Raw genomic sequence first — 23,062 nt, forward strand, 5'->3', positions numbered from 1 at the left:
TCCCATATCACTCAAACTCTAAACCATATTATTCCTGGATCCTTTGACTCTCAACTTTTCTTACCTTATCTCCTAGGTCTCTTAAAGCTACAGGAGAATTAACAGTACAGATTACACCTTATTGGAAGGTGGTAAACATAGCAAACATTCCTGAAAAACTACCTGGGTTCAAGTCCTGGATCCACCTGAAACCAGCTGTGTAACCTTTGGCAAGTGGCTTAATCTCTCTGTGCCTCAGATTCCTTATCTGAGTGTAGATGATAACAGTGTCTACCTCATAGGGTTACTGTGAGAACTGATTAGGCAATTCACTCAAAGTACTAGAAAGAGTGCCCGCTCGCATAGAGTTAGTATTCTATAAAAATAACTGGCATATATTGTTTTTAACTCTAGACAATGGAATTTGTTAAACTTTAGTGTGTGTAGGTGTGTAATGATTATATGAGTTGTGTTTTATTTTGCCTAAAACTAAAGCTAAGTTGCCTACTCTGAATGAACATGGATCAGCTAGTGGTTTTCCAGTGAGGTATGAGACAGGGGGAGTTATTCCAGGATTAAACTACATCTACTGAGGGGATAGTCCACATGCAGATAGTCAAGTTGTTTTATACATAGGCCCTTAAATAGACATTTTACACCCAAACCTAAAACATCACTTCAAGGGGAAATGATTACCGGCTGTGGAACAAGACCTTGCCCACCCGATACACAGGGAACTCATTCCATAGATGCCCATTTCTCTAAAGTGTTGTGGGTAAAGCAATCCACCTGGAATACTTCCGGAAATGGGATTTCCTGCACACATCCAAGAGAAAAGGGTCACCTTGTGCTATAACTTTACGTAATTGCGTAATTGCTGCTGATGGTTACACATTGTTCTGCTAGGACTAAGCAGTCCCTGATCTCTTTCTCCCCCAACTTCAGTTGTAGCTCTGTATTGCCCTTCCCACAGCACACAGAGCCTCCCTCTCTTAAGACACCCCCACGCTCAATCACCCCATTCTCCTTACTTCTGGAAATGTTTCTCAGAGTCACGCCGGGTTTACAGGGGCTTTCGCTGTGTCTTAGTTCAGCCCATATGGGAAGCAGGAGGGCGGGGAGGCCAAGAGGGGGGAGTTTTCTTTGATCCACCTAATGAATTAATGAATTAAACAGAGGTGGAGTTCAGAAGCCAGGCTCCTTACTTTTGCTGAAGCCGGGCTGATTAGGAGCTTGCGTAACTGCTGGAAAATTGCTGCTTCTTGCTAGAAGAATTAGGGACATGGCCCAGGCCATTCATCTTCCCTAATCGAGTTCTTGGGAAATACACATGTAGATTAGCCCCTAACAATGACCCCCGGCTGATTGCTTGGAGTACCCTCCACCGTGCCCACAATAGTATTGACTAGCTCTTTATGTCTTGCACAAAGGAAGCTCCAACCTCCCCTTGTCCCGCTCTGCCCTGTTTCCCCCATCGTCCCTCACCAGTGGCTGTTGAAGTCTTTTCTGCTTTTCTCCCAAGACTCTGAAATAAACAGTAAATAAAAGCTAACCTCACCTGGACCTATTAGGGAGAGCTGGGCAGTTCCAGAGGGAATTAACTTTGGAAAACAAGGCCATAAGCCCCTTAGCGTGTGGGCAGGAGCTTAAGAAAACGCTGCCAGTCTTTGTTTAGCGGTGATTATAGAGATCCATTTAATATTGGAGAAGTTTACATAAAAAGCATTCTCAGTCAGAGGAGAAACAACAAACACCAATGAGTTATCCCTAAGGCTGCCCTCTGGTTACGAAGTAATCAGCACCCCAGCCACCTGATCTACGTACGTAACTGGTACGTGGGACCTTGTGGGGTGCCACCAGGTGGAGGCAATGCCTTTGGCAGCCTAGAAAGTCTGAGCGGAACCTGGGGGCAGGCTTCTTCACCTGGACTGTGGCAGGAACCTCCCCAGAGTTTGTTCAGTCCTCCTGGATGCACCCAAAGGTCCAAAGGCTTCTGCCCAGGGACTCTGTCTTCACTTCTTTCCATCTTAGCTTCTTAGGATTCAACCTCTGGAAAGAATGCCGGCTAAGAAATGCTTCGATCCTTTTCAAAGCATCACCCTCTACAATAATAATTACAAATGAGCCATAGCCAGAAAACACTGGATAAGAAGTCAGTAGATCTGAGTTCTAGTCCTGACCCCTTCACTTAATAGCTGTATGTATCACTTTGAGCCTCAGTTTCCTCTTCTCTAAAATGGGGACAAATACATTTGTCCTGCTCAACTCACGGGGCTGCGGGGATCAGATGATAGAAAGAATGCGAAAAGAGTCTGAAAATTATAAAGTGATCTGCAAACACTATAAAGCATGTATTGATTTTTCATTAATTTAGCTTTTTATTAAAATTAAAAATAATTTCACTTGAATCTGTAATTCAATTTCTATCTGCTGCAAACTCACATGATTGCTATTTTAATTTACCTGTTTATGGTTGTATTAAAAATAGATCTGTTCATGTAATGACCACAATCCCCATGTGCTCATCACAGAAAATTAACCATTTAAAGATCCTTGGAATAGTCACATGTCATTTTTGTCCCTCTGACATCAATTTAAAGGTGGTAGATCCAAAGATACGTGTTTTTCTTTTGTTTCTTCTTTTGTCTTGTCTCCCAGGCTGGACCTTAAGCTCCTCAAGGCCAGTGGCCCTGGCCTTTCTTTTGTGAGGCTGACATGACCCATGTCAGAGCTGGATCCTCAGAAAGGACGTAGTAAACGTCCTTTGAATGTAAAGGGGAATAAACGGGGGCTGCATGGATATCAATAAGGTGCCTGCTGCAAAGATTTTAAGAATCTGTAGGTCCTTTCCTAAAAGTCCTAGACTTTTAGGGAATTATTTCGGTTCAGAGAAGGCTGGGTGCCCGCCTGGGTTCCGGCATCAGATCTGAGAAGTGCCAGAGATCACAGTGCTGTTCACAGCACTGGGGGATGTGAAAAAAACACTCTCCCGTGGAAATCGTCTTTCCATTTGGCCTATGAGTCACTCTGGGCCACAGAAGCCTCGGGGTGTCCCCAAAGGGAAAAGAAGTGCAGGCGCGCGTTACGCCCGAAACCCTGGAAGGAGCTCCAGGCCTCTCTGCCGCCCTGACCAAGGCCCTTCCCCAGTCAGCCTGAGGCTGGGTCATCTCCTCCTCCTGGAGAATTGTTCGGTGGGGAGGGTTCCCGCAGGACACAATCTGTGATAGCGAGGAACCCTGGCGGGTCTCCCATCCGGCCTGAGCCCACCAGCAAGTAAGACTCGGACATCCCAGACTGCAGGGCTCTTGAGGTCACCGGTCCTGCGGGCACAGAAGGCCCCACCGCCTCCTGGGGCGGGCGCTGGAGTGAGGGAGCCTGGCCGCACGCCCGTCCGAGGGGACAGAGACAAGCAGTTAAAACAGATAGACACAAAGCAAATAAGGGCGGAATCCGGGGCTTCGGACCACGGACCGGAAGGAGGAATGCCCGTGGGCGCGAAAAGAGGGACGGAGAGAGGAAAATTCAAACTGGGAAGAAGTATGGACTGACTTCCAACGCCGTGGAGCCAAGAAGCCTTTCCGAGGGCCGCCCGGGGCGCTCAGCCCTGCAGAAGAAGCGAGCCTGACGGCAGGGGCGAGTCCGGGGTGGGGGGACAAGCAGGGGAATGGGAGCCTGAGGATGACGGCAAGTCCGAGGGGGTCGATGAGACCAGGGCGTCGGCCCCACTGAGGCAGGACCCGGGGGCGCGGACCTCGGACCCGGGTCCCCAGGCCTGTCGAACACCTCGCCGCCGGTCCCCGGTGTGTGTTTGGAGTGTTTGAAGCGGATCGAAGGTGGGAGGTGGAATCTTCGGAGCGCCGGCCCCGCCCGGGGTAGCAGGGCGAGGACCCTGAAGCTGGGCGAGCGAAGACCCGCCCCGCCGCGGGGGGAGGGACGGAGAAGTAGAGGCTGGGTCCGGGGCCAGGGGGGAGGAGCCGGGGGGAGCGGGCTCGCAGCCTTTAGCGCCCGGAGCCCCAGCTCCCCGGACTTGGAACTTCCGACTCCTGCAGTGATTCGGGCGGCCGCGGCCCGAGCGCTCGCAGCCGGAGCCAGTGTCGCCCGCCGAGTTTGACCTTGGATCGGAATCGCTCGCTTCGCACGGCCGCACCCGGAAGCGCCGACTTCGAGCCTCTTCTCCGTCTCCAAGCGAACGGCGCTACCGAACGCGCGGCCCCCGCCTCCCGCGCTCCCCCATGCACCTGCCCGGCTGCGGCCCCGCCATGGCCGACGCCAGCTTCTCGCTCGCCGGCCACCTGCTCCGCAGCCCTGGCGGCAGCACCTCGCGGCTGCACAGCATCGAAGCCATCCTGGGATTTACCAAGGACGAGGGGATCCTCGGCTCCTTCCCGGTGGACGCAGGCGCCCAAAGCGCAAAGGAGCGGGAAAGGACGCCCGGCGCGCGGGCCGCCTGCACCAAGGTGCCGGGGGGAGGAGCTGAGCCCTCCCAGCAGCCCGCCCCGGCTCCAGCTCCCGAGTACGAAGGTGAGTGCGCATTCTCCGCTGCTGCGAGGCCCTAGACCGCCCAAACTTAGTGGCTCTGCGAGAGGAGGGAGCCCCTGACTTAACTTTTACCCAAGCACCTGGGCGCGGGGTTGGGCGCTGTGTGCATAGCAGGAGCTTCCAACTTGAGTTCAGAGAAAAGCTTAGGGGGCCCTCGCAACCCTCACCCCGACCTCCCCGGGCCATCTCCCGAGCACGCGTCGTTCTGCCAGGGTTCAGGTGGGCGGGGTGATCCCAGTGATACTCCGGGGAGTGTCTCTGACCGTCCGGGGCCCCGTCGTCCCAGCCCCTCGTCCCTACTGCCCTAAGGAGCCCGGGGAGGCGCGACCGAGCCCCGGGATGACTGCCGGGCCCGCCTCTGGCGACGCGAAGTTATCCGAGGAGGAGCAGCCCAAGAAGAAGCACCGACGGAACCGCACCACCTTCACCACGTACCAGCTGCACGAGCTGGAGCGCGCGTTCGAGAAGTCCCACTACCCTGACGTGTACAGCCGCGAGGAGCTGGCGGGCAAGGTCAACTTACCCGAAGTCCGGGTCCAGGTAAAGCGCCCAGATCAGTCCCCGGGAGGGCCCGAGGCCAGTTGCAGCCAATGCTCCCTTGAATCCCCCGGCGTCCACGCATCTGTGATGGCACTTTTCCTGTTGGCCTTCCTCGCTTTGCTTGGCCCAGAGCCCCGAAGGCACGTTACAGATCTTCCATGTACCCCACGCACTACCCTTCTCACATTCTGTTCCAGTTTGTAGTATCATCTCCCCTTTGGGGTCCTCCTTTTCTGAGCTAAAAAGAGGAACTGGAAATGGCTGGCAAGGTGAAGAAGCGACAGCTCATTAGATGCAGCCAGGATTGGGGCAGGGGATCGAGGATAGAGGGAATGTAGACAGCAGTTGAGGGTAACTGGACCCGGGCCCCAAATGCCACCCTAGTCACCAACTGCGTGCACCGTGCTTAAAAGGAAAACCCTGTCTTCTTGCGAGGGGCCTGGAGCCTGGCAGTTGAAACTTTCAGTGGATTTGTTTAAGACGCTGACTTTTGCTTCTCTGGTGCACATCCAACCAAACTTCCCGCTGATGCAGAGGCCTTTTTGTTGTTGTTGCTGTAAAGGGGTTTTCGCTTTAATTAAAGCTGAATTATCTTTAATCCCTGATCATTAAAATATTTGAAAGCCTTAAATATTTGCTAGTCATCTGTGAAAAATCTGGGAGGATTTCCAAATTGGGAGAGTTTACAGAGTTCTGAAAAGGAGTCTTTGGGAACCAATTTCACTACATCTGAAAGACAGTGGAACGGAGATGGGATTTTTGTGTCTGTTTAATGAATTAGATTTCCAGGAAGTGAGATATTCAGATTTTGGGGGCTTTCAGTCTTGTCTTAAAAGTAAAAGGAGACAAGCTCTTGCCTTTGTCTTTTCTACTTAGTTTGGGGGTTTTAAGTAATGAGTAAATGTCATGGTTTTAAAATATGGTTCCCTAATGTGTCTCGGGATTAACTGCCAAGGACAGTTCAATTTCTCCTAATTTGGGGCAGTAAAGCTGCCATGATTTCATTGAAGGGGTGGACATATTAGCACTTGCTCTTCAGAGAGGGAGGCTGGGGTAGGGAGAGGAAAAGCAAACAAGCGAGAGTTGATGAAGAAAGAGGACAGGAAAAGGCTTCCCGTGCCCCTGCAGAAGAGAGGCACAGCCAGCTCAGGGGATGCCTTCATACCTGAGGCCACCTCTGTCCCACATTCTTTCCTCCCTCTTTACTTGTTCAGGGATTTTGGCTTCTCCTCTACGTTGTGAGCTTCTTGAGATCATTGTCTCTGTGAATTCTCTGTGACCACAGGGCCAGCACAGCACCCAGCATATAACCAGTTCTTAACACACAGCTGTGATATGGTCAGACGAAGGGGGCGGGGGCCGGGCAGGGTCTCTAACCGTGTTGAGGGCAGCTGACTTTAAGAGCTGACTTTCCTAGTCTTTCGCCCTCTGACTCTGGATGCTAAATCCTATGACTATAGCTGATATTTTCGGGGGGATGAAATGAAACATGCAGAGAAACGGAGGTGGCAGGGGGGTGGAAGCCCTCACCCAGGCCAGTGTTTCTCTTTTCTCTGTTACCCGCAAGTATCTAATATTTCTGTGAAAATCAAGGCCTCAGATATGTCGACGGATCTTTTGTGGGAAGGGGTCAGGGGAACTCGCATTTTAGTTCTTTCTCTTTTTTTCTCAAACCCCAGCCTCACACACACTTGCCCTGCTCAGCTCAGGTGCCCGGGGTTCTTCTCCCAGCTTAGTCTGAAGTCGCAACTGTTCTATTTCCCTTCACGAGTACAACCTTGAAACGACCAGTTTGGCTAAAGTTCTTTCAAGATTCTCCACCAAACTAGACCAATTCTCTCTGTTCTGTTTCTGACGGTGGGAACTTGGTGGTAGAACCCTAACTACACCCTTTCTTGTGCTTTTATCGACTCAGTAAGTGAAGTTTCATTGTTAAGAGCAGACTTCACTCTGGTGTGGACTTTCTACATGTAAAGAAAAAAAAAAGAAAAGGAAAACTTGAGCTCATTGAATTCATCTTAGGGTGATAATGTCAGAACTAACTTCATAAAGTAAAAGCAGATGTAATACACTCGAACTATCGTAACCATTGAAAGCCATTTATAAGACATATTAGGAATCCTAAAAGGATATCAATGAAATAAAAACGAAAATCTTATTAAAGCGGCAATTCAAATGTTTGGTATAAAATAAACCCACTTTATTTTATTCGTTATCATAACCAGTAATTCGTGGAAATAGCTGTATTTTAACATCCAGTGTGGCCAGTTACAGTACTTAGAGTATTTGTTTATACACGTTTATGATCGAGACAAAAGGTAGGTAAACCACAGAAAGTCTGAGAGAAAAACGTGGCCACTGAGAGCCGTACCACGACAGTCTAAACTGAAGTGTCAGGAGGGGCAGGCAGCCCACCAGCAGGTAAGACAAATTTGGGGAGATCTGGTTTCGAGAGCCCTACCGTCTCATTCCAGGGTTCACTTCACTTTTTTTCTGAGCACCTGCTCCGTGCCAGGAGCTGAAAACAGAACCACAGCTGTCGGTGAGATAAACAGGGACAAGGGTGGGAACGCCAGGAAGGACAAGGATGGGACAAAGAGACACAGAGGAAACAAGAGGGAAGGAGGGAAGAGACGAAAAGGAGAAAACGGGACGGAAAAGAAAGGATGAAGCGCGTGGGGGCGGGGCGAAAGGAGGAGGTGTGAAATAGCCGAGCCCCAGTTTTGCTTGGGGATGGGGGAGTCGAGCTGGCTGGCCTGCAGCCCGACGGCCGCTGTGCTGCCTTTCGCAGGTGTGGTTCCAGAACCGACGCGCCAAGTGGCGGCGGCAGGAGAAGCTCGAGGTGTCGTCCATGAAGTTGCAGGACTCGCCCCTCCTCTCGTTCAGCCGCTCCCCGCCCTCCGCGGCTCTGGCGCCCCTCGGGGCGGGCCCGGGCGGCGGCGGCGGGCCAGCGGGGGGCGCCCTGCCGCTGGAGTCGTGGCTCGGGCCGCCGTTGCCCGGCGGGGGCGCCACAGCGCTGCAGAGCCTGCCGGGCTTCGGGCCGCCGGCGCAGAGCCTGCCCGCCAGCTACACGCCGCCGCCGCCGCCGCCGCCGCCGCCGCCGCCCTTCCTGAACTCGCCGCCGCTGGGCCCCGGCCTGCAGCCTCTCGCGCCGCCCCCGCCCGCCTACCCGTGCGGGCCGGGCTTCGGGGACAAGTTCCCGCTGGATGAGGCGGACCCGCGCAACAGCAGCATCGCGGCGCTGCGCCTGAAGGCCAAGGAGCACATCCAGGCCATCGGGAAGCCGTGGCAGACCCTCTAGGGGCACCGGGGACCAAATCGAGCCAGACGACCCTTCTGGGAGCGGACCCCGAGCCACACGCGCGCGTCCCTTCTCCCCGGGTCCCCCCACTCGGCCACTTCTTCCCTGTACCTCCTGAAGCTGCAGCCAGGCTTGGGTGTTGGACACGCGTCTGCTCCTGACTCACCGGGGAAGACTGACCCTCATGCCCGCCAAGACCCCCTGGCCTCCCACAGCCCCCACGGATCCCCAACCCTGCTGCCGGAGGTGGAGAGGTGGCCCAGCGCCACTGGCCACGCTGCTCCTGCCCCCGCGGGCGCCGGAGCCTCCAGGTTCAAGGGACCCAAAGCTCTTGACTTCAGATAGCGACAACTGAGGGTAAAGGGAGGCGGAGAAATAGTTTGAAGGACTGTCTGTATACCTAGTTTCAAAGTATTTGGGAGGAGAATTAAACATTTACTTGTTTTGGTTTGACTCTGGTTAAGCGCGCTCGGGACTGCGGTAGCTGCAGGAGGAAGGTGTGTGCGTGAATGGGGGTGCGGGAGCGGCTGCGGCGCCGGATCGGGTGGGTCAGAGAAAGCACAGGGCTGTGCAGAGCGGGGGCTCCCTCCTGCGAGTCCTCCTGGAGGGCGGTTAGCTGTAGCGGACGCTGTGTCCCCATCCCGAACGCTGTGTCCCAATTCTGGATGCTACGGCGTCCTCGACCAGAAGCGCCCCTTCCCCGGCACGTGTGGGCGCTTGTGACTGTGTGCGGTTCGGGGGGATTTGGAGCCTCAGGCTCAGATACCCGTGCATTCCCAGTCCCCTAAAACCCCAACAGCTGAGCTGCAGCTGCTGCTTTGAAGGATCGACCCCAATAGAAAGCGTCTACACCACCTTTCCCAGGGCGAGAGCTGAACGTCCGAAGCCCTTGGCCACTCGGCCGCCCTCTTTCCAGTCTGCCACGGCCCAAGGCCCCTCTCGGATCATTGTCCAGGTCCCCAGCTCGGTGCCAGCCCCCTGCTACCCTGGGTCGATGACATTAGTTCTCCAAAGACTGGGACAGGGCGACTTTTCTTTTTCTGAGCCTGTGCCTCTCTCACCTCCCCAACTCGCTCCTCACCCCGCAACCCAGCGGTCTGGTTAATCCGTGACGGGTTAGCCGCCGCGCTCTGCCCCGCGGCACTTCCTCGCGGCGCCTCGTGAGCAGCATCTGCAGGTCTCTGGCGCCGGCTCTGGGGCGGGGAAGGCATGCAGAGAGGTCCCCGCGGGCTCCAGCAGCTCCCGAGGTGCTCGCGGAGTCCGCGGTGGGGGAGACCCCGTGGCTCCCCGGAAGCCGGGTGGCGGCGGGAATAAACCAGATTCCCGCGGTGCTTGTCGTCTGGCCCCCTCGCCACTCGTGCTCCCGGAAGACGCCGCTAGAGCCTCAGCATCGACTGGCTACCATCTGTGGGGTGGTTAGCACGTTTGTGGACTAGTCAGCACCCTTTCCTTGTCTAAATAAACCCAGTGCCCTGGAGGTGGGAAAGATGGAATCCGATCACCTGTAACGGCTTTGCGTAAACTGTCAGTGACCCGGCATGAGGCCACACACGCTGTGATCCTCTTTTCTGATTGCGCAGCACCCCAGCACCGCCCTTGGGTTCCTGAAACCTCTCTGGGAAACCGGTGACTGTCCCAGGGCTGCGGGTAGAGGGAGTGTCATCACAGGATTCACGTCTTGCCATTGGGGCCCTGAGAGGGCTGTGGCAATAACCAAGGATGTGTCCCCTAGACCCTCATCTGATGCCTTGCACGTGGCAGGCTGGTCAGTAAGCATTTACTCACTCGGTTATTTTCCCCAAGAGGTAGGGAGTAATACCTGTGCTTTCCCTCACAAAGATGTTCGTGGAATAATGGATGGAATGGCCAAGTGATATCAGCTGTTGGCAAGAAAAAATAGGCAAACTCAAGAAGAATGCGTAAGTAAGTTTCTTGCAGTCCGTCCTGTCTTCTCTTTGGTCCTTTAACACCCTCGTTGTACTAGGGATGATTTATTCAGAGAACTACCAAGTTCACGGGCTCAGAGTGAGCGCCGCACTCGCTCTGCCCCCTTTCTCCCTACTACATGCAGTTCTGGGCGCTTTCGACCTTGCCCTTCGCAGCATCAGCATCTTCACTTAGATCATTTCCACGCTTATTCATTTTGTCTCCTCTTTCTGCCGTTTTTCTTCCTATTCTTTTTTCCATCTGTGGCTTTCCATCACTTCTCGCTCCTCTTTCATTATTTAGTGTAGTCTGAGAATGAATATTCTAAACCAACTCTTTAGGCAGCAATAGAGTGAGGCATACCTGGATTTCAGGGTGAAGTCCCTGGAAAATTATCAAAGTACTAATGACTAATGATGATGACTGAAAGCTTACTGTGTGCCCCCACGCTTCTAAGCAGTTTACATCTGTTGACTTATTTAAGCCTCACGACGACCCTGCCAGGAAGATACAATTAGCACCGTTAAATGAGGAAACTGAGGCACGGAGAGGTTGCCCCACTTAAAATGCTCATAAGGGTTGGAGCTGGAACAACCAGAAGTTGGGGGTAGTTCACCTTCATAATGCATGCGCTGGAAACTGTTTGCTAAATAAGCGCTCCTTACTTCAATTCTCAAGAACAGCTCTTCAGGCCACTCGGGAATTGAGATCCTGAGGGATGGGAGCTAGCTGTGAGTGTCTTCCTGAGTCTCCTGGGAAGGGCTAGGTGAGGAATCAGCCCCAAAGCCTTCCCACTCCATCCCCAGGGCTGCCTAGAAGGGCAGCCCTAAGAGCCTGGGGGCGGGGGGATTCATGCTGCCGGCTCCAGGAGAAGGAGTGCAGGTCAGGCGGGAAGCCAATTCTTAACTTAGAACGGAAGTGATAATGGCTTGTGATACAGAGCATTAGAGCCCTCAGGCGACCCTGAAAACACGTGGAGCCGCGACTCTAACTCACGGCTACAGAAAACACTTCGCTGAGGCGCCGGCCAAGGTGAGACACAAGCTTCCCAAACCAGACTGTGCCGGCTCTGATCCGGGGCGGGCACGCGCCTTCCAGGGACTCCGAGGGGCGGGGGAGGCCTCCCCGAGAAAGCCCGCATCACGGGAAATGGTTCTTGAGTCTTCCATGATGAGCCTGAGGGCCGATTGAAGCGGAACGAGAGCCAGCTGGGAGTGGTCCAGGGTTCCGAGAGGAAAGACTGTGCTCTCGCGCGCACAGCAACCTAGAGGGAGGCCTTGACTCGGGCTGACTTGGATCCAGTCCATCTAAGAGGGAGTTCTTAGGGACCCCCTCCTCCCCAGAAAATGACTTCTGCTCTGGCCGGCCGCAGGAGGGAAGCAGGTGAGTCAGTAGAACCACAACTTTGGGGGCTCCTGAGAAGCGGTTGAAAGCAGGCCGAGGCGGGGCGCGGCGCTAAGACTGCGGGGGCGGGCGGGGCTCAGTCAGGCGAGGTCCCCAGGGGGGCAAGCGGATTGTCCCCAACGCTGTGGAACCCCTGCTGAGACCCTCCGCTGTCTCAGTGATCCCTGAGCTGCGCGGAGCAGGCCACCTCCTCCCCCGTTCCCACCGGCCTCCATCAGTCACCGCCCTCTCCCCGCTGGGAAGCAGCTTCAGGTTTTGCGTTTTTCCCCTTGTAGAGGAGTCTCTTCCTGCCCACGAGGGTTTAGTGTCCACGATGCACGCCACAGCTCTCGGCCTCTGGTGGCGATTTCTCTCTCCCGCGGGGACGCGGGGGACTTAGGGCTCCGCCTGTCTCCGGAGCCACGAGATCCAGAGGCGGCCGCAGCCCCGCGGGGCCCTCCTCGCTCTGTGTTCTGGGGCCCCAGGTCGGTCCAGGCTGTTCATCCCTCGTGGGTTTCCCGCTCCCGGAATCCGGTTCTGTCCCTTGCAGGCAAGAGCTTCCACCTCTACTGCTCCGCAGGGCGACCGGGGCTGGTGCGGGTGACACTAGGCGGGAGGACTGGGAGAGGCCCCCAGGGAGGGACCGGCTTTGCCAAAGTCAGCAACTGGAAGAGGCGGCCCCACTGTTTTTACTGATCTCAAACGTTTAGTTATTATTTGGGGAGATGGGACTCGTCGAATCAGGGAAGACCATCTCTAACCGTCCCTCACCGCCGCCTCAGCTGGAATCCCACGAGGGGAGGGAGAGACTCGCGGTCCTGCCGGATCTCCGCCAGATACGTCGGTTAATCGAGAGTCTTTGCAGAGCCCGAGAGCCCGCGTGTGAGAAGCGGGGACAGCCGCGTCCTCCCGCGGACGGTGTGCGTAGGGCCATCACCATGCGGGCCCAGCCGCTCCGGAGGCTGCAGCATTTGTCTGGTGTGTTGTCTTTACACCACTCATGACCCCCCCCCCCCCCCCCCCCCACCACACACACACACACCTCCGGCCCCAGCCTCAGCCCCAGGAGGCCGCCAGGAAAGACTTTCAGGGATGATAAGATGACTGAGAAGTTGGCACCTCCTCTGCGCTCAGGAAGCGCGAACCCCGCATCCGCCAGCGTCCTAACCCGCCTGGGAAACGGGAGGCCGACGGTGCGCTTTGTGCCAATGTCGTCCCCTTAATTGGGAACTGGCTCTAATAATCTGGCCTCAGCTCGTTAACTACATTAGTGGGCAGAGTTAATGACTCATTAGTGATTAATTCCTTAACTGTGCTTTAATTGCTCACTATAAAAGCCCTTTCGTAAAACTGGATTAAATCATCTAGATCCTTGGCCAAATCTCACAGCCCTGGAGGACCCCGGCGGTGCTGGGTTCCACCCCCACCACTTCTCATCTTGGGGAGGTCAGCCTCATATGCACAGGGGTCGCGTCAACCGTCAGCCTGGAAATCGAAAAATCTGTGGTCTAGTCGTGGCTGTGGCATTGCCTGGTCCTGTGACCTTAAATGGGACCCTCTGTAAAAGCTAGATCTCCAAGATCTCCCCTTCTCCCTCATCACCCCACCATTAACGCCTGAAATCTAACACCTCATCTTGGCATCCGCTTTCCTCTGCACTGTACTAGGTATCAGCGTGTGTTTGTATTAGTAGGTCCTGAATGAATTGTGTACAAGGCTGCCTTCCTGTCAAAAGTTGTCTGATAAAGGCTCTTTCCAGTCCTAACAGTGGCTGGGTTCTACAGTCTTTCCATTTGTACTTAAAAAAAAAAAAAAAAAAATTGGCCCTTAGCTTTTTTTCACCTTCTTAATTTCCTTGTGATCTTTATCCATTCTGGAGACTCACAAGGCCTGGTGGGCGTGTCATGATGGATAAACACGAGTCTCCACCCTGAGGAGCATGACCTAAGTAGAAGAAATAAGGACACAACCGTGCATATGTTTTCAAATGCCTACTGGCTTTCTCCACCTGGTCCCATATCCACCAAAACTACATGTGTTCAAAACAAAACGTATTAGTCTTTACTCTATGGCTCCCTGAAAACCTCCTTTAAACTCTTTTCCCTCTTTCTGCATTCATATTCACCCAATGGATATGATAAGAATCATTCTTGACCCCTTGAGGCAAGTTATTGTCCAATTTCCTTTGTACCTTATTCTTTGTACCTTTGTACCTTATTCAGCCACATAGCTTCCAAATTTCAGCTGATCACTTGGCTGCCCAGAGTGAAGTCACCTCCCAGCCTTCCTTTCAGTTAGATATGACTAAGTAATGACCAATGTCACATAAGGGGAAACACTTCTAGAAAGTAAGCTCTTAAAAGATCCCAGCATGCCCTGCTCTTGTCCCTATCCTGCAGTCTGGTGACTACAAGGCAGGTATGATGGTGGTACTGGAGCACCCACTCCGGACCATGTCACGAAACCAAATACGTTAAGTAACAGGATAGAAGGGACCATACGTGGCAAGTCCCTGACACTGGAGCAACATACTAGCTCTGGACTGCTGTCTGGGCTCTCCATTATAAGTCTAATTTTTTGGTCGCTGTCAACCAAACCTAAACCTAATTCACTTGTTCCTTTCCTTCAACCCTCTATATGTAGTTAATTACTTAGCCCCATCGAGTCGTTTAGAATCTCTTAACGTCATCTATCCCATCTACCTGCCAGTACTCTAGTTCATCTCTCACCCATGCTGCATGACCTCCCATGGCATACAGTGCTTTTCATATGCCACTTACATCAGATCCCCTTTTATGGTTATTTCTTCAATGAATGATTCATTTACAACCATTTACTGAGTCTCTTCTCCCTCCCTCCCCTCTCCTTTTGCTAAGCTCTGGAGCTATAAGATATAGCTTCCGTATTGGTCTCCTTATCCCCTCAATCCTTCCAATCTATCTTTCACACTACAGCCATAATTAGGTGCCTCAAACAATTCCACTGTTTAAAACAATTCCTTATGGTCTATGGGGCGAAAGCCAGGCTCCTGATGTATATGACATCTGAGGCTTTCTGAATCTGACCCATCTTTACAGGCTTATCTCTGGCATTGCCCCTCACCCCTCTTCTCCTACTCACCCTCTGTTCAAGTGACACCAGAATACTCAGCATTTGCTGATCCACCATGTGCCTTTTAAGATTGTGGCTTTGCGTATGAATATTCCTTCTTCTTGGAAGGACTTTCCACCCTCCCCCTCACAGCAGACTTCTTCAGGGCCTGGCCCAGGTGCCACTGCCTTCTGTGCAGCGAGCTGGTCCGTTTTCCTGCAGCAATTTCTTGACCTCCACCCCCGCCAGCCTCCCTGTCCCTGGCTCCCACCCCCAGCACTTTGTTGTTATTTACTTAAGAGCTATTCCAGAACTTAGCCAGTAGTGTTGTCTGTGACCCCCAGCGAGACTGTAGGACACGGTTGTCTGATTCTTCTCTGCATATTTGGCACCAGACCCAATGAAAGCGTTCAGTGACTGACTGCAATAACTAAGAAAGGGGTATGTGATTCCCAGAGAAAGTACCACATTCTATAAAGCTCTTAATAAGGAACCCTGCCCTAGCCTGCAAGTCACAGAAGACTTCCCTGAGGAAGTGATACTCAGAATGAGCCCTGAAGGGAACACAAGTTAGCCAGGCCAGAATTGTGGGGTGAGGGAAGGTCACCACATATGCAAAGGAGGAATGAGCAGGACCCACCTGAGGCTCTGAAACAAGGCTGGTCTGGCACAGGCCAAAGGACAACTTGGAGAAGCCAGAGCCTGTACATGGCTAAGAAACAATTTCAGAAGGCAGGTTCAGCATCCAGCCAAGACTCATAGAAGGGGAATTCTTCAAGCTAGGAAGGGTGTTCAGGTGCTGGACAGTCAAAAACTAATTAATATCTGCTACAGGTGGTGACATGACCATCCCAAATAAATCATTCTGTCTGCAGGATGGTGAAGAGCTTGGAAAGAGGTAAGAGAGCATTCTAGAAATATTTATATTTTATGTTGTATTGTATTGTATTGTATTGTATTGTATTGTATTGTATTGTATTGTATTGTATTGTATTGTATTGTATTGTATTATAGTATATTATATTATAGTTAGAAGGCCATTGCAGTAATTGAGGGAAAAGGCCAGGGAAGCTTGGTCTCGTGTGGTGACAAGGAGACCAGGTTTGAGGTTGAATGAGGAGATTGTGAGTTTGTGATGACGTGGACGCTGAGGAAGGAGAGTTTCAAAAGGGAAGAATGGGCGACAAAAATTGTTACTTAAACTCTGAAAAATTAGCCAGTGATGACACAATGAGCTATAATCCTTGCTTCCTACAGGGGGCTGCGATGCAGGCATTTTGGAGACACATCTAGTGTTTCCTGCCACCTGGAAAGTCATCTCAGTGGTGGCCCAATCCCCAGCAGCCACTTCTCCAAGACCGGAGGCCAGGGCAGGAACTGCCCAGACTTTGCCAATTTTTGTGTTTGCAATGACCCTATTCCTGTCCTTCCTGCTAAAGTTCCTCCATCTGTCTTCTGCGCCTACAGAAAGCCACTCATGTCACATCTAGGAAGAGAGTGAAATAACACAGTAGTCCTAGAAGTGGTAACTGACCATCTGAAATCCATTCCGCATACACTTTTTAGTTCTTTACACAATATGGCTCCAACGTACCTTTTTCCATCACTCAAACTCTCTGCCTCTACCCTCTACTCCTGCCACATTCAACTCTTTGCCAAACTTGCCCCACCTCTATGCCTCTACCCAACCTCTTCCTTCTATCTGGACTACCTTCTCCCACAGAGAATACTTTAACATGAATGAAAAGGAAGATGCAATATACTAAACCTCATGGGATGCAGCTAACGCCATGCTTAGAGGGAATTTTACAGCTGTAAATGCCTATATCAAGTCACTAACCTAAACTTCTACCTTAAGACGCTAGAAAATGAAGATCGAGCTCAACCTGAAGTGAGCTGAAGGAAGGAAATAATAAACATTAGAGTGGAAATTAATAAAATAGAGAATAGAAAAACAATAGAGAAAAATCACACAACAAAACACTTGATACAATGAGTCATTAGAAAAATGAAAAACAAAACCACAATGAGATATCGCTCCACACACATTAGAATGCCTAGAATCAAAAAGTCAGTAGCAAGAAACATTGGTGAGAATGTGAAGAAATCAGAACCCTCACACACTTCTGGTAGAAATGTAAAATGGTGCATCTGCTTTGGAAAAAAAAATCTAGCAGTTCATCAAATGATTGAATATATAGTTATGGATGATTGCACATATCTTTGACTACACTAAAAGCTACTGAATGGGTGAAATGTATAGCATGTGAATCATATCTCAATAAAGCTGTTAAAAAATAGCCTTCCCACAAGCTCTTGCAGCTTTCATCCATTTCAGGTACTCACATTGGAATAATTTTCCTATGTACCATTTCCATCATGTTGCTGCTCTCATGCCAGGTGATCCTTTTCAGAGTCAATAAAAATGTATCAATTCAGCTAACGTATACTGTGCACCTACTGTCCTAGGCACAGTGATAAACACATCCACACCATTTTTCTGCTCTTTCAAATCTCAGCTCCCCTTTCTGCCTTCAGGGCTCACCTGCATGACTTGCTCACCCACTTCCCTTCCCATTGACCTTCTCAGTAATAGAGACCCCTGCTCTAAACGACTGATTTTAACAGCGTCTCGATCTCCCCCATCACCTCCTGTATATCCTTGCTCAAGGTGGACGACATCTTTTTATCCAAAACGAGAAACCAGCCTAAAATGCCAGCTCTCCTGGGAAAAAGAACCAATCGCTTAAATTCACGCCGTGATGTCAGAACGCGGCTGGAGAACCTTTTGGGCCACTGATAGTTCAGTGAGGTGGGGATGGGGAAGGGGCGTTCCTGTGGAGCAAGTATGAGAAGAAAGAGGCCTCAGGCTGAGGGAAGCTGGGCTTTCGTGCTGCTTGCATAGGACCAGGCCTGCTGCAGTAGTGGGCTTGTTCCTGCTATTTCACGTGGGTGTATAATACACATCCTCTGTCCAGGTGGCTTTTCCTCTTCTCTTTGAAGCTTTCTTTCCCTAATTCAAAGCTCATCAACTCCCATATTTTCTCACGGTTTCCCCTACTCAGTGTTTTCTTACTTTTCCCAGATCAGTTCATGAATCCTTCAATTCCTGCCGCCATCTCCCACTATTTTTTTTTTTTAGCGCAATCAAAACCTCAGTATATGTGACTACCTGATAGTTGACCAACACTGCTCAAAGCTCAAGGGTTAGCCTGCAAGACGCTGTATTCAGATTGAAACAGCAGCCCTTCTGTCTTTTCTGTATTTTGTTTCATGGTGGGTAAGGAACACTCCTTTCAGATTACTATCATAGAGAGGCAATCGGATTCCGTGTCAGAAGATCACAGAAACCTCAGTTCTGCCACCAACTTGATATGTGGCTTCAGGCAAGGTAGCCTCACTCTGGCTGAAGTTCTTCGCCTGTAAAATCAAGGGGCAGGACCAGAGTACCATTCACAGCCTCCCCGCTGCAAAATTCTGATCCAGCCAATAAACTGATTCAGTAACTTGTCTGAGAGTGCCACCTGATGGCTGACTTCAGAACTTCACCTGCCGATTGTGCACTGGGAGTTTCCTAGTAGAACCCTGCTTCCCAGAATCGCCCTCGGTGAATGAGAAGGGTCTTTCCTCTGCCCAGTAATGCCCTCCTCCCAAGTTCAGGGGCTTTACACTGCCTTTTAGGTGGAAAGCCCCTCCTTTTCCACTCCGATTCGCCCCCAGGTCAAGTCAACCCGACCACGGGGATTCTTGGCCAAGGAAGCTTCTGCTTTTACCTTTTCAGGCCCCTCCATACTTGAGGTTAGGAAGGAATGGGTTCTAAATTCTGTACATGAATCAAACTGTGACTGATTTAACCTCTTAACCCTTTCATGAAGAAACATTTGCATTTTAATAAAATGAGCCTTAAAGTTGGCAATTCTTAATTCATAATTAATTTAAAAAATTCTACTAAGGGTAGAATTTTAGATGCCTGGGCAATACAAATAGTTGATACATGGTATTTCCTTCCTAGTATCCTTCAAATTACAGCAAACAGGTGATATATTTAGACCTTAGGTAGCATATGCTGTGGGATTCCCACTCAGGTCAATCTCTAACTTCAATACCTGATATTTATACTAAGGTATTAATGACTTAAGTATTTTAATACACAACCCATCTAGAAATATTTACATTTTGAAAGTAAAGTCCTGAGGATGTAATGACCATCCTAAAGAATAACTTTCCAATAGTAGAATTTAGGTGAGTGAGAAATCTGATGGGAAGATACTTTGGGGCTCGGTGACCCGTATAACCACCCTCCAATTAGCACACGAGAGACCGAGATGCTGGTGAGGCTTAAGGCTCAAAGGCAGGAAAGGAGATTAAGAACTGCTCTGTTTATTTACTTGCTCCATAGAACAGACACTAAATTGTCCCAGGAAGAAAATTATCTTTTTGATTCTGGGGTATTTGTAGGAGACGGCTGTAGTACAGTAAACTAGAACTTGCCTGGAAGTTAAAAGAATGGGTTTCTTTCCTGTTGGTTTTTTTTTTTTAATATTTATTTATAAGCCAGGTGCCCCTGATCTTGTTTTTAAATTATGTAACTCAATTTACCAATCTGTATAATTTGCATAATATCTATCTTAAGGGTTGCTCTGAAACAGTAAGTAAAATAATTTATTTGGAATTTCTAGATCTGACTTCTGTTCATGCTAAAGTGATATCTGCTCCTGTGTTATAGGAAGAGTCAAAGGCACATCTTTCTATCCTCTTTATTAAAGATTCCCATCAATTGTTCAAGTATAAACAGTTTTATGAGACTGTACCTTCTCATTTCCTCTTTACTATTCCTGGACATTATGCAAAAGAAGCAAAACCCTCAAATGCCAATGTCAGTAATACTAGAAGATAGTTATGACTTGAAGCTGAACAGAAAAAATGTATCAGTGCTGCCTAAAATTGCCGAGCTTGTCATGGAAGCTGTGTGGACAACTGAACATCTTTAGCATACTCAAGAAAAGATTTTGACTCCAGGTGGGCTTTCCTTCAAGAGCAGAGGCTATAGAGAAGTAGTTTTAGACAAGCAGGAATTCAGAGAATATTAATCCTTAAGAGCCCTTCTTAAGATAACTATTCTGGGTGGATTTCAGCCAATCAAGAGATAACTAAGGACACCACAGCAAAAGAATTGTGGACGAGCATTGAATATATGCTATCTACAGAACAGTGATGAAGCAAATGCGAGACTCAGTGTGACAGAACAGAAAGCAGATGTTATATGTACTAACAATATAGAAATGATGCAACCAATCAAAAAAAAATGAGAAATGAAGAAAAAGATCAGAAATAAATTTTCTGTGTAATAGCTCAAAGTCAAATAATACCACTTAAAACTGATAAATAAAAAAAGAAGTGTAAGTATACTTAATGATACAAAGCTAAATATTAAAAAAGGTAACTTTATTGACTAATATTGGATAACAGGGTAAAGAGAAGGAAGAAGAGGAAATGACAGTACCATTATTCAGAGTAGAAAATGACTAAATTGCCTATAAAAATAGATGTCTAAAGAGACCATATAGAGGTACAATTTTTAAAGGTAACCACTAAAACAAAAATACTAACTTTCCTTAATCTCTGAAAACTATGTGCACACAGGGAAAACACAAACAAAAAAAGATCCCACAGTGTAAAACTTTCAGAAGCAAATCTCAAAAAAAAAAAAACCTCCACAAAAACAAAAAACAAAAACCACAAAAGGGGGATTTATAATGTTAAAAAGAAAAATTCACCCTAAAATTTTTTTTTGAAAATCTTGTTTGAGATCTGCTACAAACTAAATCCATATGTCACCTCAGCAACAATGTCACCGCCCCGAATCTCCTTTCCTTGGTGGCACTCTGTAAACCCCAAGCTTACCCAGCAGTGCCGGAAATGAGGCAGGCTCAGAGAGCACAGTGGGCATCTTGTTGTCACCCGACTTGCAAGTATGCCTGTAACACAGTCCTTACAGTTTAAAGTATAATAACTTGCTTCTTGTTTAAGTGGCAGGTGCTTGGGATTGCATAGTTTGCTTTTGGCCAACCCCAAGTGAAGAAAGTCAGCCCACATGGTCCAGAGGAGAGGGAATACAACAAACATGAAGCCCAGCCCCTCGGCAAGCAGGTGAGGGAGGCAGGGAGGCCCTGTGCCCACCACCAGCCCACCAAGGTAGAGGTTGGACAGAGACATTTATTGGTGTCTTCAAAATATGACAGAGATTCTCACTTTACATGACTACTCTCTCTCTTTCTCTCTCTCACACACAGACACATACATGCGCACACACATACACACATTTCACCTATCAAAATCATATAGAATCTCTGGAGGTCTTCATGCAAGTTCAACTTCTCAATGTCATTATCCAGAGAACCATGGAAATTTCTATTTGTGACATTAAAGTCTCTAGGTAATGATTGGTTGGATCTGTGAGAACCGTGCACAAACATGTAAAGTGCCATAAAATCCGATGAAGCAGGGCAGAGAGAGATCGAACTGGGGTTTGATCGCACAGCCCGCAGGAGTTCAGCAAGGTGCTACTGGCGATCTGTTTCTTGGTTTGTTTCCAGAGACAGTGAGAGCTTCAGCAGCATTCTGCACTAGAATCCACTCCAGCTCTGTTCTCCAAGAACTGCTCACCAGGAGCTTTTCGGAGTCAAGGGCGCTACCTAGCAATGTCACCTCTCCTTCACCAGGCTCCCTTCCTCATTCCAGTGACCAGATGGGGAAGGAGTGAATCTTCAAAATTAGCTGGGAGAGCAAATATTATGTGACAAACACCCTTCTAACACATTGCACACACAACTAGAGTCACAAGCGTGAGTGGGAATTTAAATAACATTGTCGAACAAACTGCGGAGTAGTCCCCTCGCCCCTGCCATATGTAACCGTTCAACTGGCATCATCAACTCAATGCTTAGAGTTGAGTGGCAGGTAATGTAAACAAATACAGCAGGCAGGGGTGGACCCGAGGGTGGGGTGGGCGCCGTGGCGACGTGGAGCCTTTGAGCCCCACACAGGGACAACGCCAGGCACTGGTCGTCATCAGGAAAAGCAAGCCCAGTAGCAGGTCTTTCGATTTTGCAAATGCTCGCAACCTGGATTTGTATGTGAAATCCCTTGATTTCTAAGTGCCTGTGACTAATTAAAATTTTCAAGACACCGCCCAGGCAAGGAGTGCCTCTACAGGCAGCATCTGACCAGCAGGCTGCCGGTTCCTGACTTCTAAGATAAATGGTTTTCCACGTTATTCACTTTTCTTTTCTCCCTCCATCCCCAGGAATTCAGTGGGAAGAAAGGACTACAATGTGGTGTAAGCTTTTTTTTTTCCCCAAGTCCATCCCCCAGCCTGTCCATTTAGGCTGTCTCTAGCTGAGGCATCTTGAGAAATTGCCAGGCGGAGGAGAGCTCAATTGGAAACTCTCTATTATTTCCTTTACATCTCTTTATTTCAGCAGTGGAGTCAGAGGAGCGATTATGTCGTTACAGTAACAGCCACTAGTTTTCCAACGTGAAGAAAGGAGAAAGGATGAGGGAGGCCCCAACAAGAGAGGGGCAGCCTGCCAACTTCAACCACAGCATCGGCGCTTGGAGCAAGAGAAACGGACAATTGCTTTTTCTTGAGGACTCAGAATCTTAAAACTGTCAAAAGGACTTTATATGAGTATCTTAGAATTAAATAAAACCCAGCATGTTTACGCTTAATAGCAGTGACTAATTTTTGAAATTGCTGTACTGATAGATCCGGGGTTGTTTGAGGTCACAAGAAATGACTTCCGTGCTTGCAGATGCTATGGGACGTCCGTCCCGAATCAATGCCACACTCCTTCCCTACTGAGAGAGCCCTGATTTTGCTCAGGTCTCTGTCCGCCTTCCCACATGACTCATTGGTAAATTCTAATCAGGTGAGGTCCCAGTGGTCTGATTCTTTCATTAGTTTAGGACAAGCCTGTGACTTACCTGGTCATTGAAGTGTAAGAGGTTTAGGGGCCTCTGGAAAAGGACTCATTACCGTTAATAAGGTGAAACCTAAAAAGAGGTGACCTCTCTTCTTTCTTTGAATGTTGTTTTGTCTGGATGTGATACCGAGAACTCCAGCAGCCTTCTTGTGACCATGAGAGAAAAATCTGAACCAATGTTGGGAAGACAGAAAGACCATAGACTTGAAGATACATTTGAGTTCCTGAAATAAATCGAACTAAACAATCCTGGATCCCCCCTCCTGCTAGATTTCTTGTATCTGAGACAGCACATTTTTTAAAAATCTTCTATTCTAAT

The 23,062-nt window shown here is 49.6% G+C and overlaps 1 protein-coding gene across 1 annotated transcript; it reads left to right on the plus strand.

Annotated features, from left to right (window-relative positions):
• Positions 1–3,143: 3,143 nt before the first annotated feature.
• Positions 3,144–8,804, plus strand: RAX (retina and anterior neural fold homeobox). Its single transcript, XM_039840426.1, has 3 exons — positions 3,144–4,500; positions 4,805–5,058; positions 7,850–8,804. The coding sequence occupies exons 1-3, from the start codon at positions 4,212–4,214 to the stop codon at positions 8,357–8,359; spliced, it is 1,053 nt and encodes a 350-aa protein (XP_039696360.1). The 5' UTR covers positions 3,144–4,211; the 3' UTR covers positions 8,360–8,804.
• The last annotated feature ends 14,258 nt before the right edge of the window (positions 8,805–23,062 follow it).

This window comes from Pteropus medius, unplaced genomic scaffold (genome assembly GCF_902729225.1).
Source record: "Pteropus medius unplaced genomic scaffold, Ma_sr-lr_union100, whole genome shotgun sequence".
Lineage (NCBI taxonomy): Eukaryota > Metazoa > Chordata > Mammalia > Chiroptera > Pteropodidae > Pteropus > Pteropus medius.

Bases quoted from the DNA above. Each gene is read 5' to 3' on its own strand.
- RAX (XM_039840426.1), top strand. From the start codon at position 4,212: ATGCACCTGCCCGGCTGCGGCCCCGCCATGGCCGACGCCAGCTTCTCG. The intron at 4,501-4,804 runs GTGAGTGCGCAT...CCGTCGTCCCAG, and splicing joins TCCAGCTCCCGAGTACGAAG to CCCCTCGTCCCTACTGCCCT. The intron at 5,059-7,849 runs GTAAAGCGCCCA...TGCCTTTCGCAG, and splicing joins TACCCGAAGTCCGGGTCCAG to GTGTGGTTCCAGAACCGACG.